Raw genomic sequence first — 15,291 nt, 5'->3', positions numbered from 1 at the left:
ACCTGGGCTCCCTCCTTTACCCTGCACACAACTTATTCTTCCCTCTGTAAAAAGCTGTTTAATTAGCACAAATTAACCTATTAAACCACTGAAATTGAATGAAGAAGCTAAAGAGTAATAATTTCTGCTCAGGAAGAAAGACACCAAAACAAGGCTTTGTGAACATTGCCTTCTTCTCCTTTCAGAGTTTCATTACTTGTCCTCTGCAAGTCTGTCACTTACCTCCCACCCCCCAACTTGACTCTCTGCGATCTCTTTTTGAGTCCCTCTCATGGAGGTGGCTATGTTCTTCCAATGAACTGGAGCAGCTCCTCTGGTAAATTACTCCAAAACACCAGCGCCTAAGTAAGTTAATACATTTCTCTAAAGTACACACTTCAGCTCCATTGGCACTTTGGAAATGCAGAGAAAATGCCTTAAAACCCCCCTCCTCATAAGTTCCCTTGTGGCACCGCAGGTTAAGCATCCAGCATTGCCACAGCTGTGGGCACAGGCTGCAACTGTGCTGTGAGGGGTCAGTCCTGGCCCGGGAACTTCCACATTTCACATGCCGTGGGCATGGCCAAAAAAAAAAAAAAAGATTTAATGCAATAAACTTCTAAAAAAAAAAAACCCTCCTCCTCTCTAAACCAGCAATTCTAAGCCCAGGAACTTATTCAAAGGAAATAATTAAGGATGTCCGCAAGCCTTTCGTTAGAAGGATGTTTACCCTGCCGCTGTTTATAATTGTGAGTAATTGGAAACAACCTGCATGCCCCTCAAAGCTAAAAGATCCAGGGCCCAAGGAAGAGACCCATAATGAGTCATTAAGTCAATCAACCAACCCTAGAGCTAAGAGCTAAGGTGAACACCTAAAGTAGATCCAGATTCCGCAGGGCCTGAATCCTACAAATACAGGGCTACTACTTTGAATTAATACAAAATTAAGAGTATAGAATTAGGCACAGGGCCTTGGTAAGGGGCTTATGCAAGTGAGAGGCCTTTGGTGGAAGTTTCATTAGCCTTGTAGTAAATCTAGACGATAAAGAAAAGAAAGGAGAAAATAGGAGATGCTGTCAGTCTCTTGCTTCAAAGGCCCCAGTGTACCAAGACTGGGCAGCATAACCAGCAGAGAATAATGTTCAAGGTCCAAGACCAAGAAGCTGAGGGGGGAGAGGGGGAAGGGAGAGGAGAGAAAAAGAATAGCGAAGATGCTCGGAAGAAATAGCAAGAGGACAGAAGTCAAGGGGATAAGCAGAAACTAAGACGGGCGGGGGGGAGAGAAAAGCTGCTTTAGAACAATTTCAGGAGTTTTCAGTAAACTGGCAGAGCAGGTTAAGTATCTGGCATTGTCACTGCTGTGGCGCAGGTTCAATCCCTGGCCCTGAAACTTCCACATGCAAAAGCATGGCCAAAAAAAGAAAGTTTATATTTAAAAAAAGAAAAAGAAAAAAATATTTATGACTGTACCACTTTGCTGTAGAGCAGAAATCGGCACAACACTGTAAATTAATTACACTTTAATTTTAAAAAATAATAAAACAATTTCAGTAGAGATTAGTTGGTACTTGAAAAACTACAGAAACAAGCACTCAATAAAAAAAAAAGCAGCCCACTCAGTAGCAGAAGCGGAGGGAGTGCTTTTGAGACCAGCAGTCTGGCGGTGATGGGCTCCCATGGAACCGTGAAATATCTGCCCCACATCTTCACTGACACCAAAGCTACACCCTCGCACAACTGTCCATTCTCACTCCCTCTCTGCCTTGTATTCTGGGTCTTTTCCTGCACTGGTCAAAATAATTTACACCGCAGAGCCTACCATTCCCTTTTTAAAATAAAACAGGCTGAACTCTTTTTTCAGGCCAGATCTGCTCTGGACTCCCCCCAGCTTCTTCAGAGCTGGGGCAGCTTTCACCTGTAGCCCATCCAAATCCAGGTAATAGGGTCCTGATGCCTCTCTTCCCTGTAGGAGCGTAAAGAGCCCAAAGACCCAGGAGGCCATGCAGCTGCAGATCCCACACCATGCTCCAGCACCTCTGCCTGCCCTCCCCAACTGCCCCCTGCCCAGAGTGGCCCTTCTATTCTGGACAGCCTTCCTCCACTTGTGTTTTGTGCCAAGGTCACACAGTCCCAGAGCCCAGCCTAGGATTCTGAGATGTGGTCTCTAACTTCTCCTGCCCAGGCTTCATTCACTACCAAATCCAAAGTCCACAGTGGACTCTGAGTCTGGGAGATATAGAAAAGGTGAAGGCCTGCTTTGCTTTAAAAGGGGGATCTGGCAAGTGCAGGAAAAGACAGTTGGCCTTGAACACAGCAACTGGGATAAATGATAGGGAGGGAGATGGGAAACCAGAAAAGAGCTACACAACAACTTTAAAAACTGGTTCTCTTGAAGGCAACTCTCCTAAACAGCATGATTGTAAAGGGCTGGCTGGTCACCGAGTCCTTGCTTTTCCAGGAATGCTCCAGGGCTCAAAACTACAATCCCTCCCTTTTCCATCAGCCTCTGTCCAGTTCTAAGCAGAACTACATCATGAGCACACACGACTGACCTCCCCCTCCAAGCCTACAACCCCTAGGGATGCACACAGTGGTGACCACACAATAAAACCAGCCCAGGACTAGTTTTCACCTGGACCCGCACTGGGGAACTCTCCACACCCTAATGCTTTGAGGAGGGGGGTGAGCCTCATATGGCTGTTTCATTCACTCTTGTCCAGGAGAAAAGTCCAAGGAGTGATCAACCTCCCCTGGGGCATCTCCTCTGGGCCTGGACACTCAAGCTCTGTTTCCCTTAGCAGACGGTGCTTAATGGGAAGAGCGCCCACCCCTTGGGATTCTGAGGGGGTCACTCAGGAGGCAACTGGACTCGGTGACCGCTACTGAGCGCTTATCTCCTGGTCAGCAGCCCCATGTGAGATGAGGACCAGGCTGCCCCAGAAATCACCCACTGGCCCCATGAGCCTAGTTACTGGGGGGTCGTGGACCATCCCTCCCCCATCCCCCGCCTCCCAGACCCTCTCAGCTTCCACAGAGGGTCTGGTAAGAGAATAGGCGACAACACACTAGGCCTCCTCCGTGCACACCCAGCCCACTCCCCTAGCATTTCGCATGTCGGGGATACTCTATCTACTTCCTGCGCAGCCGGCAGGAGGGGCTCAAAGCCGGGAAGGGGTGGATGGGGTGTCACCAAGGGTTCCCCAAACCGAGGAGTCCTGTCTCCCCGGCCCGGGGAGTCAGGATGCTGGAGGAACCAAGTTACTCTACGACCCAGAGAGTTAAGATAAGTCTAGTTGGGAAGGCGAGGGGGCAACCCCGGCGGCTCTCAAACCCGGGCAGGAGCCCGATCGATCCCCTCCGACTCGACTCGGGCGCCCGCTCTGGCGTCCGCTGGACCGGGACCGGCGTCCTCCCTTCTCCCCGCCTTCCCTTGGCAGCCCGGCTGCGCGCAACAGAGACATTTAAATCACCCCCTCGGGACGGCGGCGTGGAGAGGCCGGAAAGGCGGTGGCGGCAGCCGAGGGTCTGAGGCCTGCCCGGGGTCGGGGTCCGGGCTGGGGCCGGAGGGCACTCACCAGCGCGTGTTGTCGTGGAAGTGTTCCAGCACCGCGTAGCCGAAGAAGGACCCGGCGGGACCCTGGAAGCGCACCGGGCGCTGCGGGTCGAGATTGTATGCGCCCGCGGGAGTCCCCGCGGCCACCAGCGCCAGGAACAGCGCGCAGAGCCGCCCGGCGCCCCTCCGCGCCGCCGGGCCGCCCATCCCCAGCCGGCCGCCGCCCTCCCCTGTGCCCCGCGAGCAGGGCGCCGAGCGTGCCGGCAGCGGGGCCTCAGGGTCCGCCGACGGCGGAGAAGCTCCCGGGGGCCGGAGCTCCGCGGGGGAACGCGGGCGCGACGCGGCGCCGGGCCGAGGGCCGTGAGCTGAGCGGGCGCTGCAAGCGAGCACAGGGGCGGCCCGGAGCGGGCGGCGTCCTCTGTCCGGCGGAGAAGTGTGAGCGCTCGGAGCGAGCCGGTCCCGGCCCGGGCGGCGCTGGACTGCAGAGAGGCGCGCCCGCGGGGTGGGCGGCCTGGGCGGCCGGCGGCGGGACGGCGCTGCAGCGCCCCCTGCGGGCCACGAGCCTCCCGCCGCCGCCCGCAGCGGAAGAGAAGTCCAGTCGCCCCACCTTCCTGGTCCCTAGACAATTCTAAACCTCCCTGCAGTCCTGCCAGGTGTCACACTCAAACCGAGAACCGGTGAAGGCGGGTGAAGTTTATACTCCAGCCCCGCCCATCCGCTGTCTCTTCACCCAGCTCTGAGATAACCCTTAGCCCGCAAGCGCTCCAGAAACGCCAGCTGATGCCAATAACGATGATAGCCACGTGGGAGCGAGCAGAGGACATCTTCACGGGATCATCACCTGGCTTCCTCGCAGCTGGTGCGTACATGTGATCCCTGCACCACCAGCAGCACCTGAGAACTTGGAAATGCCAGTCAGCAGGTCCTATTGAATCAAAACCTCCGCTTGGGTGGATGGGTCGGGGTGTGTGTAAAATTTACCATCTTAGCCATCTTTAAGTGGACAGTGTGGTGGCATTAAGTACATTTACATTGTTGTGCAGACATGACACCAATCTCTAGGAATTACCTTGCAAAACTGTAACTATATTCATGAAACATTAACTCCTCATTTATTCCCTCCCCCTAGCCCTTGGCAACAAATTGTATGAATTCAACTACTCAGAGTACCCCCACACGGGTGGAATCATACAATATTTGTCTTTTTGTGCTTGGCAATCCACTTAGCATAATGCCCTCAAGGTCCATCCTTGTTGTAGCATGCATCAGAATCTTTTCTTTTTTCCTTTCTTTCTTTCTATGTTTAATCTTTTTTAGGGCCACACCTGTGGCATATGGAGGTTCCCAGGCTAGGGGTTAAATTCGAGCTGTATCTACTGGCCTAAGCCACAGCTCAGGGCAATGTCCAGATCCTTAACCGAGTGTGCAAGGCAAGGGATCAAACCTGCGTCCTAACGAATACTAATCAGATTTGTTTCTGTTGAGCCTCAATGCGAACTCCCAGAATTTCTTTTCCTTTTAAAGACCACATAATATTCCATTGATGTACACACTATATTTTCTTTATTGATCCGTGGATTGACACTTGGTTTGTTTCCACTTTGGGGCTATTGTAAATAATACTTCTATGAATATAGGTGTATAGTTACCTGTTCCAGATAAATACCTTCAAGTTCTTCAGGGTGTACGCCCAGAAGTGGAATACCTGGATCATATGGTAGTTGTTTAACTTTTTGAGACTGCCATACTGCTTTCCACAGTCACTGCACCATTTTACATCCCCACAAAGAGCGCAGAGTTTCCATTTCTCTATATTTTCATAACACTTGTTATTTTCTGGTTTTTTTGGGGGGGCGGTTTGTTTTCTAAATAGCAAGTCAAAAAAAAAAAAAGCAGTAAAATTAAATTGGGAAAAGTTGGTTTTAGTCCAATTTCCCCAAGCTTTTTTCTCTGTCCCAGCTGCCCAGCCTCACTAGTGGAACCCCATGGCTGCCCAGTCACCTAAGAGAGCTCAGCACAAAGTGTTACACCTATTTCTTGTCATACCCAATCTAACCAGTCCTGTTTTTTCTACCTCCTCAAGCTTCCAAATCCATTCATTCATCCTCATCTGTACTGCGTAGTGTTCAATTCAAGCCCATGTCTTTCCTTGACCATTTAACCATAATCATTACCTTTTTAATGTGTGCAGAATTTGCAGTGATGTCAGCTTTTTCATGCCTGTAATTTGTGGTTTTGGTCTTTATTTCTTGGTCTGTCTTTGTAGGAGTTGTTAATTTTATTAATTTTTCAAAAAACCCACTTTTGACTTTCGTGTTATTTTTCTGTATTGCATTTACTTTTTAATCTTAACAATTTATTGATTTTTTGATCTTTATTATTCTTTCTACTTTGTTTGGATTTAAATTGCAATGCTTTTCTCTAGCTCCTTGAGATAGATGCTTCGATTTTTAGCCTTACTATTTTTCTAATCCTTTTCTGATATATACGTTTTAAAATATGTAATACGTATGTGTGTGTAAACACACTAAATTTCCCTCTAAGTCCTGTTTGAGCTATAGCCCACAAGTTCTAATGTGTCCAAAATATTTTCTAATTGCAATTTTAAGTTCCCCTTTGACCCGTGGGGTATTTCGAAGGGTGGTGCTTCATTTCCAAGTTGTGGGGGATTTTCTAATAATCTTTTTGTTCCTGATTTAATTCCACTATGGTCATAGAACATATTCTGTACTTTTTAAATCCTTTGAAATGTGTCAAAATGTGTTTCAGGACGCACCATATGGTCAACGTTGGTGAATTTTTTACACGCACTTGTAAAGAATGCAAAACCGCTGTTGGAAGTATTGTTCTGTATGTGTCAATTGCGTCAAGTTTGTTAATCATGTGGTTCAAAGCTCATTTATTCCTATGGATATTTTGTTGGCATATTCTATGACTTATTCAAGGAGGTGTATTAAAATCTCCACTATGATGGTAGGTTTGTTTCTCATTGTAGTTCTGTCAGTTTTTAATCATATAATTTAGGGCTTTGTTTTTTGATATAAACATAAGATTCATACTATGATGGCTCTTTTATTATTATGAAGTTTGCCCACATTATGGTGGTTTTTCTACTCTTGTCTACCTCTTCCACCTATAACAGAGATTTGGATAATGGCTAAAGCCTCCTGTTGGCTCCCATCTCCTACCGGTTGGGGCCAAACCTCCTTAGTATGACTCAAAGGGGCGGGGTGGCTGTGTCTCCATGACCAGTAGCATCGTGTGCACCTTTCCTGTTTCACTGCCCCCAAACCCTGCAATGCATCCACATGCAGCATCTAGCTGTTCCCTAAACATGTCCAGGAGAGATTTTCCCCCATCTGTGCCTTCTCAATATTGTTCTTTCTTCCCAGAATGCCCCACCCCTTTTATCTAGCTAGCAAAACCCAGTCCATCCTAGTCTTCCAGCCCAGTTCCCACCTCACCCTTTCCGTGCCATTTCCTCTGCACCTTTCCCTTCTGAGTTCCCACAGCAGTGTTTACACATCTCTCTCAACACTGACAGTGGGAAGTTTTATTTTTCTGACTCTCTGTTCCTTCCCATAGACTGTTAAGACTAGGGAGAAAAGAGTACCTTAGTTATCTTGGTATCCCTCAGGCCCGGGGTAGGCAGATGCCTAAACACTGTTGCATGAATGAACTGCTTGCAGAAAAGCAGGTCTAATAAGAGGTTGAGGCACTTTGGTGGAGATCTAAAGCAGTTTTTTTTGTTTGTTTGTTTTTTGTCTTTTTGCTATTTCTTGGGCCGCTCCCGCGGCATATGGAGATTCCCAGGCTAGGGGTCCAGTCGGAGCTGTAGCCATTGGCCTACGCCAGAGCCACAGCAACGCTGGATCCGAGCCGTGTCTGCAACCTACACCACAGCTCACGGCAACGCCAGATCCTTAACCCACTGAGCAAGGCCAGGGACCGAACCCGCAACCTCATGGTTCCTAGTCGGATTCGTTAACCACTGCGCCACGACGGGAACTCCTAAAGCAGTTTTTTAACTTTCTCTGAGTTGTGGTTATAAGAGGGTGAAAATGATCTGTTCTACTTTTAGGGGAAAAAAACCCTAATTTCTGATTGACTACTAGTGTCTTCCTGATATCCAAACTTCCCATTTTCCTTACTTTCAGAGCCCAGAATTGGAGCATTAATGTGCCTACTTTAAAAAAAATAAATAAAGTTATGTTTACTAGTGTCCCAATGAGATGAAAGCATATTTCATTGGTGGGGGGGCAGATAACTGGGGTAGGGGGTGCTTTGGGAAGATTTTTTTAAGGGGTGCTAACTCACTTGGCCTGAGAATTTTACCCTGTGCCCTTCTTTCTCTTGCTTGAACCGCAGACAGAGGTCATGGCTGGAGATGCAGGAGCCATCCTGAAAGCTACCTTGAAGTAAAGGCCAGGAGAATTGCAGAGACCTCGGCTCCCACATCCTAAAGCTGCCACACCTGACCTGGGCTACTTTCCTCAAGACTTAAACATCAACTTACAGGAGCCACTCACTCCTTTTGAGAATTTTGTTATTTGCAGCCAAACTGAATTCCTTGCTATTTCAACATCTAGAATGAACAGTTTCTAGAACAGATACTCCTAACCCACAGTGAACACATTCTGCGGTAGCTTCAAAGCTTCTGACACACGAACACACCGTCTGCCCTGTGATTGGCAGAATAATGCCCCACACCTCACGATGTCCCCATCCAATCTAAAACATGACACAAATGATCTTGCAACAAAAGAGAATCAGACTCACAGACATAGAGAACAGACTTGTGGTTGGAGAGTTGGATTGGAAGTTTGGGATTAGCAAATGCAAGCTATCACATATAGGATGAATAAACAAGATTCTACTGAATAGCACAGGGAACAATATTCAATATCCTTTCATAAACCATAAAAAAGAATATGAAAAAGAATACACGTACGTATAGCTGAGTCACTCTGCTGCACAGCAGGAATTAACACAAGATTGTAAATCCACTATACTTCAACAAAATAAAGTGCTGGTTTTTTTTTTTTTTTTTTTTTTTTTTTTAAGTCAGGAGTTCCCATTGTGGCTCAGTGGTTAACAAATCCAACTAAGAACCATGAGGTTGCAGGTTCCATCCCTGGCCTTGCTCAGTGGGTTGGGAATACAGCATTGCTGTGAGCTGTGGTGTAGGCTGCAGACGCAGCTTGGATTCCGAGTTGCTGTGGCTCTGGCGTAGACCAGTGGCTACAGCTTTGACTGGACCCCTAGCCTGGGAACCTCCATATGCCACGGGAGTGGCCCTAGAAAAGGCAAAAAGACAAAAAAGAAACTCCCTATCCTTGGTATATATACACAATGGAATACTACTCAGCCATAAAAAAAGAACAAAATAATGCCATTTGCAGCAATATGGATGGAACTAGAAACTCTCATACTAAGTGAAGTCAGAAAGAGAAAGACAAATACCATATGGTATCACTTACATCTGGAATCTAATAAATGGCACAAGTGAATTTTTCCACAGAAAAGAAACTCATGGACATGGAGAACAGATTAGTGGTTGCCAAGGGGGAAGGGGAGGGAGTGGGATGAACTGGAAATTTGGAGTTAATAAATGCAAACTATTGCCTTTGGAATGGGTAAACAATGAGATCCTGCTGTATAGGACTGGGAACTATACATATCTAGTCACTTATGATGGAGCATGATAATGTGAGAAAAAAGAATGTATATATGATTGTGTGACTGGGTCACCTAAGCTGTATGGTATAAAATTGACAGAACACTGTAAACCAGCTATAATGGAAACAAAATCATTAAAAAATAATTTAAAAATAAAATCTGTTCATAAAAAAAAGCCCACATCCTAATCCCTGGAAGCGGTGAACATGTTACCTTACATGCCAAAAGGAACTTTGCAGATGTGACTAACATTAAGGACCTTGAGGGAATGTCTGTGATAGTGCAGTGGGTTAGAGATCCAGCTTGTCTCTGTGGCATTGCCAGTTCAATCCCCAGCCTGGCACAGTGGGTTAAGTGTTGCCCCAACCATGGTAGAGGCTGCATGTGTGGCTTGGATTTGATCCCTGGACCAAGTATTTCCTTATGCCACCGCTGCAGCCAAAAAAGAAAAAAAAAAAAAAAAGCTTAAGGACCTTGAGATGGCAAGATCTTCCTGGATGATCTGGGTGGGCCCCATATAATTATGTGAATCCTTAAAAGCAGAGTACCCTTCCTGGCTGTACTCAGAGAAAGAGATGTGATGGTGTTGACAGGCATAACGATACGCTAGCTTTGAAGAAGGAGGAAAGGACCCATGACCCAAGGAATACAGGAAGCTTCTATAAACTGGAAAAGGCAAAAAATGGATTCTCCCCAGAGCCCTCAGAAGGACATGCAGCCCTAGAGCAACTCGGGTCTGGTTCAGTGAGACCTGTGTCAGATTTCTGACCTCCAGAACTAGAAGGTAATAACTGTACTGTATTAAGCCACTAAATGTGTAGTAATTGGTTATAGCAGCAACAGAAAACTAATACATCACCTTAAAAATGTATGTGAGAGAGAAAGTGTGTGTGTGTGTGTGTGTGTGTGTGTGTGTGTGTGTTAGGGCAAGATCCATTGATTCCAAAACTTTTTCCTTTTTGCTTTTTATAACTGTACTCATGGCATATGGAAGTTCCCAGGCTAGGGGTTGAATTGGAATTGCAGCTGCCAGCCTACACCACAGCAACAGGAATGCCAGATCGAGCCACGTCTGTGTCCTGCACCAGAGCTCACGGCAATGCCGGATCCTTGACCCACTGAGTGAGGCCAGGGATTGAAACTGAATCCTCATGGATACTAGTCGGGTTTGTTAATGCTGAGCCACAATGAGAACTCCTCAAAATTTCTTAAAAGATAAGTTTGTTTAAAAAAGGTTAGGAAGCACTGATGTAAAACACACTGATCTTAGGAGTACTCTTGAGGCTCAGCAGGTTAAGGATCCAGTGCTGTCACTATAATGGCTTGGGTCATTGCTGTGGCATGGGATCAATCCCTGGCCCTGGGAACTTTCACATGCTGCGGGTGTGGCCAAAAAAAATTAAAAAGAAAAAGAAATAAACACAGTGATTTTAAGCCCCATAAACTAAACACTAAAAGTGATAGCAGGTGAACACTGTAGCTCTAGTCTTTAACAAAACAGTGGCTGCCAACTAGCTGTACATCAGGATCCACTTATTTAAAAATATAGATTTGGGAGTTCCTGCTGTGGCTCAACAGGATCAGTGGCATCTTGGGAGCACTGGGATGCAGGTTTGATCCCCGGCCTGGCAGAGTAGGTTAAGGATCCGGCACTGCCACAACTGCAGATCTGATTCCTGGGCAGGGAACTGATCTGATTGGCTCAGATCTGTTTCCTGGGTGGGGAACTCCATATGCCGTAGGGCAGAAGAAAGAAAAAGGAAGGAAGGAAAGAAGGAGAGAGAGAAAGAGAGAAAGAAAAGAAAAGAAAAGAAAAGAAAAGAAAAGAAAAGAAAAGAAAGAGAAAGAAAGAAAGAAAGAAAGAAAGAACGAAAGAGAAAGAAAGAAAGAAAAAAAGAAAGAAAGAAAAAGAAAGAAAGCAAGCAGGCAGGCAGGCAAGAACACAAGGGAGGGAGGGAGTAAGGAAGTTGACTGATAAATACCACTTTGGGTCTGGATCTCTAGGGGTGACCACCAGGAATGTGCAAACCTCTTAGGAGATGTATTAAGTAGCCAGGCTTGGGAAGCACTGTCCTACAGGAGAGATTGAGAACTCTGATTTGGGTTCCTGAACATGTGATAGTTCTTTCCATGATATTAGGAAAACACAGGATTTGGCTTTAGACAAAGATTTAAATCCTTGACCTGACCAGCTGTGTTATCTCAGTAAGTCAATGAAACGGGGGACACTAAGAAACTAAAAAAGCTATTGATGGGCTTCTGGGACAGCGTTTTGTAACTGGAAATTACTAAACATTTATTAGTTATTCATATAATCTGACATCAAGCATGAGCTCAATTTCCTGGTTGCTAGAATAAGCTTTCCTACAGAGACTTGATCTGAAGTGTTAAGTTTCCAGAATGACGAGCTGGGGGGCAAAACATTTCAAACCTGGCCATATAGAAAGCAGATACGCATGATGGGGTGTGCTTTTTGAAAAACTGAACCTCTTATCCAAGTTTCTAAGTGAAATGACAACAATTCACACTCCTTCCCTTTCTTCTCTCACTTCAAAAACTTATCTGAAGGTGTTCTGTTAACCCTGGTGGTTGCAGAGGGAATCGCATGTACCATGAGCTTCCCTGTCATTTGCCTTTCCTAGAATCTCTCACCAGTTTCCCTAAGACCAATTTGACTTCCTTTCAGTGTCAGAGAAAACCATCAAGACCATCCTTACTGTAACAATGCGGAGGATGTAAAGGCTTCACCATGCCTTCCCACCCCGCTGTACAGAGGAACACTGAAATGATTAAAAGTCCAGCAGAAACAACTGGGGTTTTATTTATTTATTTACTTTTTAGAGCTGCACTTGCAGCATATGGAGGTTCCCAGGCCAGGGGTCAGATCAGAGCTATAGCTGCCGGCCTGCACCACAGCCACAGCAATGCAGGATCCGAGCCTCGTCTGCGACCTGCACCACAGCTCACAGCAACGCCAGATCCTTAACCCACCGAGTGAGGCCAGGTATTGAACCTGCAAACTCATGGTTCCTAGTCAGATTCGTTTCTACTGCGCCATGATGGGAATTCCGGTTTTTGTTTATTTTTTTAAATTTTATTAACAACTGGTTTATCGTAAGACTTCAAAAACTGTTCAAGAGTTCCCTGGTGGCCTAGCAGTTAAGTATCTGGCATTGTCACTGCTATGGCTCAAGTTCAGTCTCTGGCCCAGGAACTTCTGCATGCCCTGGGCAAGGCATAAATAAATAAATAAATAAATAAAATAGAAAACAAAACGTCTTGGAGTTCCCATTGTGGCTTGGGGTAATGAACCCAATTAGTATCCATGAGGACGTGGGTTCCATCCTTGGCATCCATCAGTGGATTAAGGATCTGGCGTTGCCCTGAGCTCTGGTATAGGTCAGATCCCACATTGCTGTGGCTGTGGTGTAGGCTGGCAGCTGCAGCTCCAATTTGACCCCTAGCCTGGGAACTTGCATATGCCTCAGGTGTAGCCCTAAAAACCAAATAAATAAATACGTCTTAAGATGACTTAGTCTATGTTTTCCCTTTCTTTCTCTACCAACATTTTTTTTCTTGTACATTTGTAAATTTTGTCTGCCTCTCATTATTTCCTAAATGCTTACAAACTAGGTCAAAGCTAGGTACATTTCTATCTAAGCACTTAGTATAAGCTGTTTGACACAGTCATCTTCAGGTTTAGAATATAATTTGCCATTAGAAAAATCCTCAAATGATAACAAAAATACATATCATTCTTCCAGTTGAGAAGGTAGTGAGGTGAGTATTTTCAGGCCCTGGCTTGAGCCCTACCTTTGCCTCAGATCTTTTCTCCTGGAGTGTCCTCCACCTGGTGTCCACTGGGAAATGCCAATTTCTCCCTCATGAAGCTCAACAAACATGATTCCTCCTGGGTTCCCCCTCCTTTCTGGGCTCTGCCTGAGCATAAGTGGAGGTCTAGTCTGCAGCAGTGACTACACGTGCCACGTGTGCAGAGAGCTGCTGGGCATACACACACACTTTGCACAGAGCAGGTGCTACTGAAAGCTGACAGGGCAGTCAGGAGCAAAGCAGATGCATTCACTGTATGTCTAACTCTGCACTGAGCATCTTACAGATGGATTTACCTCATTTAAACCACACAGCCATCCACTGGCATCTGTCTGAGACTTGATCTCAGTTACCATGGAGTCATGCAAGGTAAGGCCTAACCACTTACAGGTTCTCAATCCTTGTCTGTAACTGGGGGCCAGCTATGTCCCTGATTTCAGGTTTTTTCAGTTTAGAATACAGCATAATCACCCTCTATTCTACACCCAGCACACAAAACAGAACTAACCAACAAAACGTGTGAATATTCATTCTCGTAATCAGCAGAATAAAGGCCCTGAAAGATGTCTGTGTCCTAGTCCCTAGGACCTGTGACTATCTTAACTTAACGTGGCAAAGGGGACTTTGTAGGTATAGTTCAGCACCTAGAGATGAAGAAATGATCCCTGGATGCTGCAGACGGGCCCAAGGTAATAACAAGCTCCTTCTAAGAGACAGGAGAGTCAGAGCCCAGGGAGATGTGACAACAGAAACAAAGGACAGAATGAGGTCACCAACCAAGGAAGGCAGGCAGCCTTAGGAGGCGGAAAAGCAGTAAGAAAATGGATTCTCCCCTAGAGGCTCCACAGGGAGCAGAGTCTTGCTGACCTATGTTTCACTTTTGAACTCCAAAGAGTAAGGTAGTAAGTTTGTGCGGTGTTAAACCTCTAGGTTTGTGGTAATTTGTTATAGCAACAACCAGAAACTAATATAGCACTATGGCATTATATCAATCTGCATGAGGTTTTGCCACCCAATTATTTGAGAAACTTCCAGGTTTCAGAACTTTTTCTGTTTCAGAATGATCAATTTCCCTCCCATCCCCATCCTCACTTTGCACATGGGTAAAATAAGGCACAGAGAATTGAAGGCAAAATATAGATAGTAACAACCTCTCATGTTTTCTAATGATGATTAAGTAAGATAAAATATATAACACAACAGTCTATGGCATACCGGAAATACTCTGTAAATATTATTTTCACTCATTCTTTTGGTTGCATTCTGAGTAATTCAGTTTTATTTTCTGGTTCACTACTTCTCAACTCATTTATGTATGATCTGTTGTTTCACTAGCCCTTTGAATTGGTAATTTTCACTATTATACTTTTAAATCTAAAAAAGCCTGTGAGGTCTTCGTCAGAATTGCCACTGTAGCACAATGGATTAAGAATCTTACTGCAAGGGGGCAGGTGACTGTGGAGGTGCGGGTTTGATCTCTGGCGGGTAAAAGTAGGTTAAAGGATCTGGTGTTGCCAAAGCTGCAGCTCAAATTCAATTCCTAGCTGGGGAACCTCCATATGCTGCAGGTGTGGCTGTTAAAATAAATTTTTAAAAAAACCTGCCTTTTTTTTTTTTTCTTGGCCATACTTGAGGCATGTGGAAATTCCTGGGCCAGGGATGGAACTTGTGTCACGGGTGTGGTCTGCACCAAGCTGTGGTAATGCCAGGTCCTTTAACCACTGTGCCACAGGGAACTTCATGCCTTGTCATTTTTGATAGTTTCTTGTTCGTTTAACATACTTCCAACATTTTCCTTAATTTCTTCAAGTAAGTTAAACAGTTCACTTTATATTCTGTGTCTGATAAGTCTGTTTGCACTGCAGTTTGTAGTTTTGGCTTATTCTTGCTCATGGTGGCTTGATTCCTTGTTCATTGTATAATATTTAGTTGTGAAGTTCATGTTCCTTAGAAATTTATATTTGCTTAAGTTATCTTTCTCCACAAATGATTTGTGCTATCACCTTGCCCTGGGGCACTGCTGATTTACCACTACTCTAGGTTTCTGACTTGGATTTTTTTCTGCTACACATGTAGCACAGTACAAGCTATGTATTCTCACAGGATAATTTTCGCTTTTTTTTTTTTTTTTCACTCCTACAATAGACAAGGAAGCCAAGACAGGAAAGACTTCCTACAATATCTCTCTGTGGAACAGGTGTTATCTTAGTTCACCCCTCAAAGGGCTTCAGCTTGGTTTGGGGTAGCGA

At 45.5% G+C, this 15,291-nt stretch overlaps 1 protein-coding gene and 1 non-coding gene across 6 annotated transcripts in view; both read right to left on the bottom strand.

The window, feature by feature from the left end:
* Positions 1 to 4,002, bottom strand: part of ITGA9 (integrin subunit alpha 9) — a 354,847-nt gene extending 350,845 nt beyond the window's left edge. For 2 of the 5 annotated variants that reach the window (XR_014822712.1, XM_021071659.2), the window contains exon 1: positions 3,555 to 3,973. Coding sequence is in view for 2 of the 5 variants with exons in the window: in XM_021071659.2 (XP_020927318.1) it covers positions 3,555 to 3,739 (185 nt within the window). In the remaining 3 variants the exon portion in view is untranslated. Of the gene's footprint in view, positions 1 to 222; positions 3,362 to 3,554 lie in introns of those variants that run through there. The other 3 variants (XM_084987749.1, XM_084987750.1, XM_021071658.2) reach the window with 2 other exon arrangements.
* A 1,196-nt stretch (positions 4,003 to 5,198) lies between these two features.
* Positions 5,199 to 15,291, bottom strand: part of APRG1 (APRG1 tumor suppressor candidate) — a 44,941-nt gene continuing 34,848 nt past the window's right edge. Inside the window, exon 6 of the transcript XR_014822743.1 lies at positions 5,199 to 5,397. This is a non-coding gene — a transcript (APRG1 tumor suppressor candidate). The remainder of the gene's footprint in view (positions 5,398 to 15,291) is intronic.

The sequence above is a fragment of the Sus scrofa genome, chromosome 13 (genome assembly GCF_054392235.1).
Source record: "Sus scrofa isolate SSC_HxYL_T2T_F1_AM1 chromosome 13, Sscrofa_HxYL_maternal_Yorkshire_Landrace_v2.0, whole genome shotgun sequence".
NCBI lineage: Eukaryota > Metazoa > Chordata > Mammalia > Artiodactyla > Suidae > Sus > Sus scrofa.
This window is presented reverse-complemented; position numbering and strand designations above follow the sequence as displayed.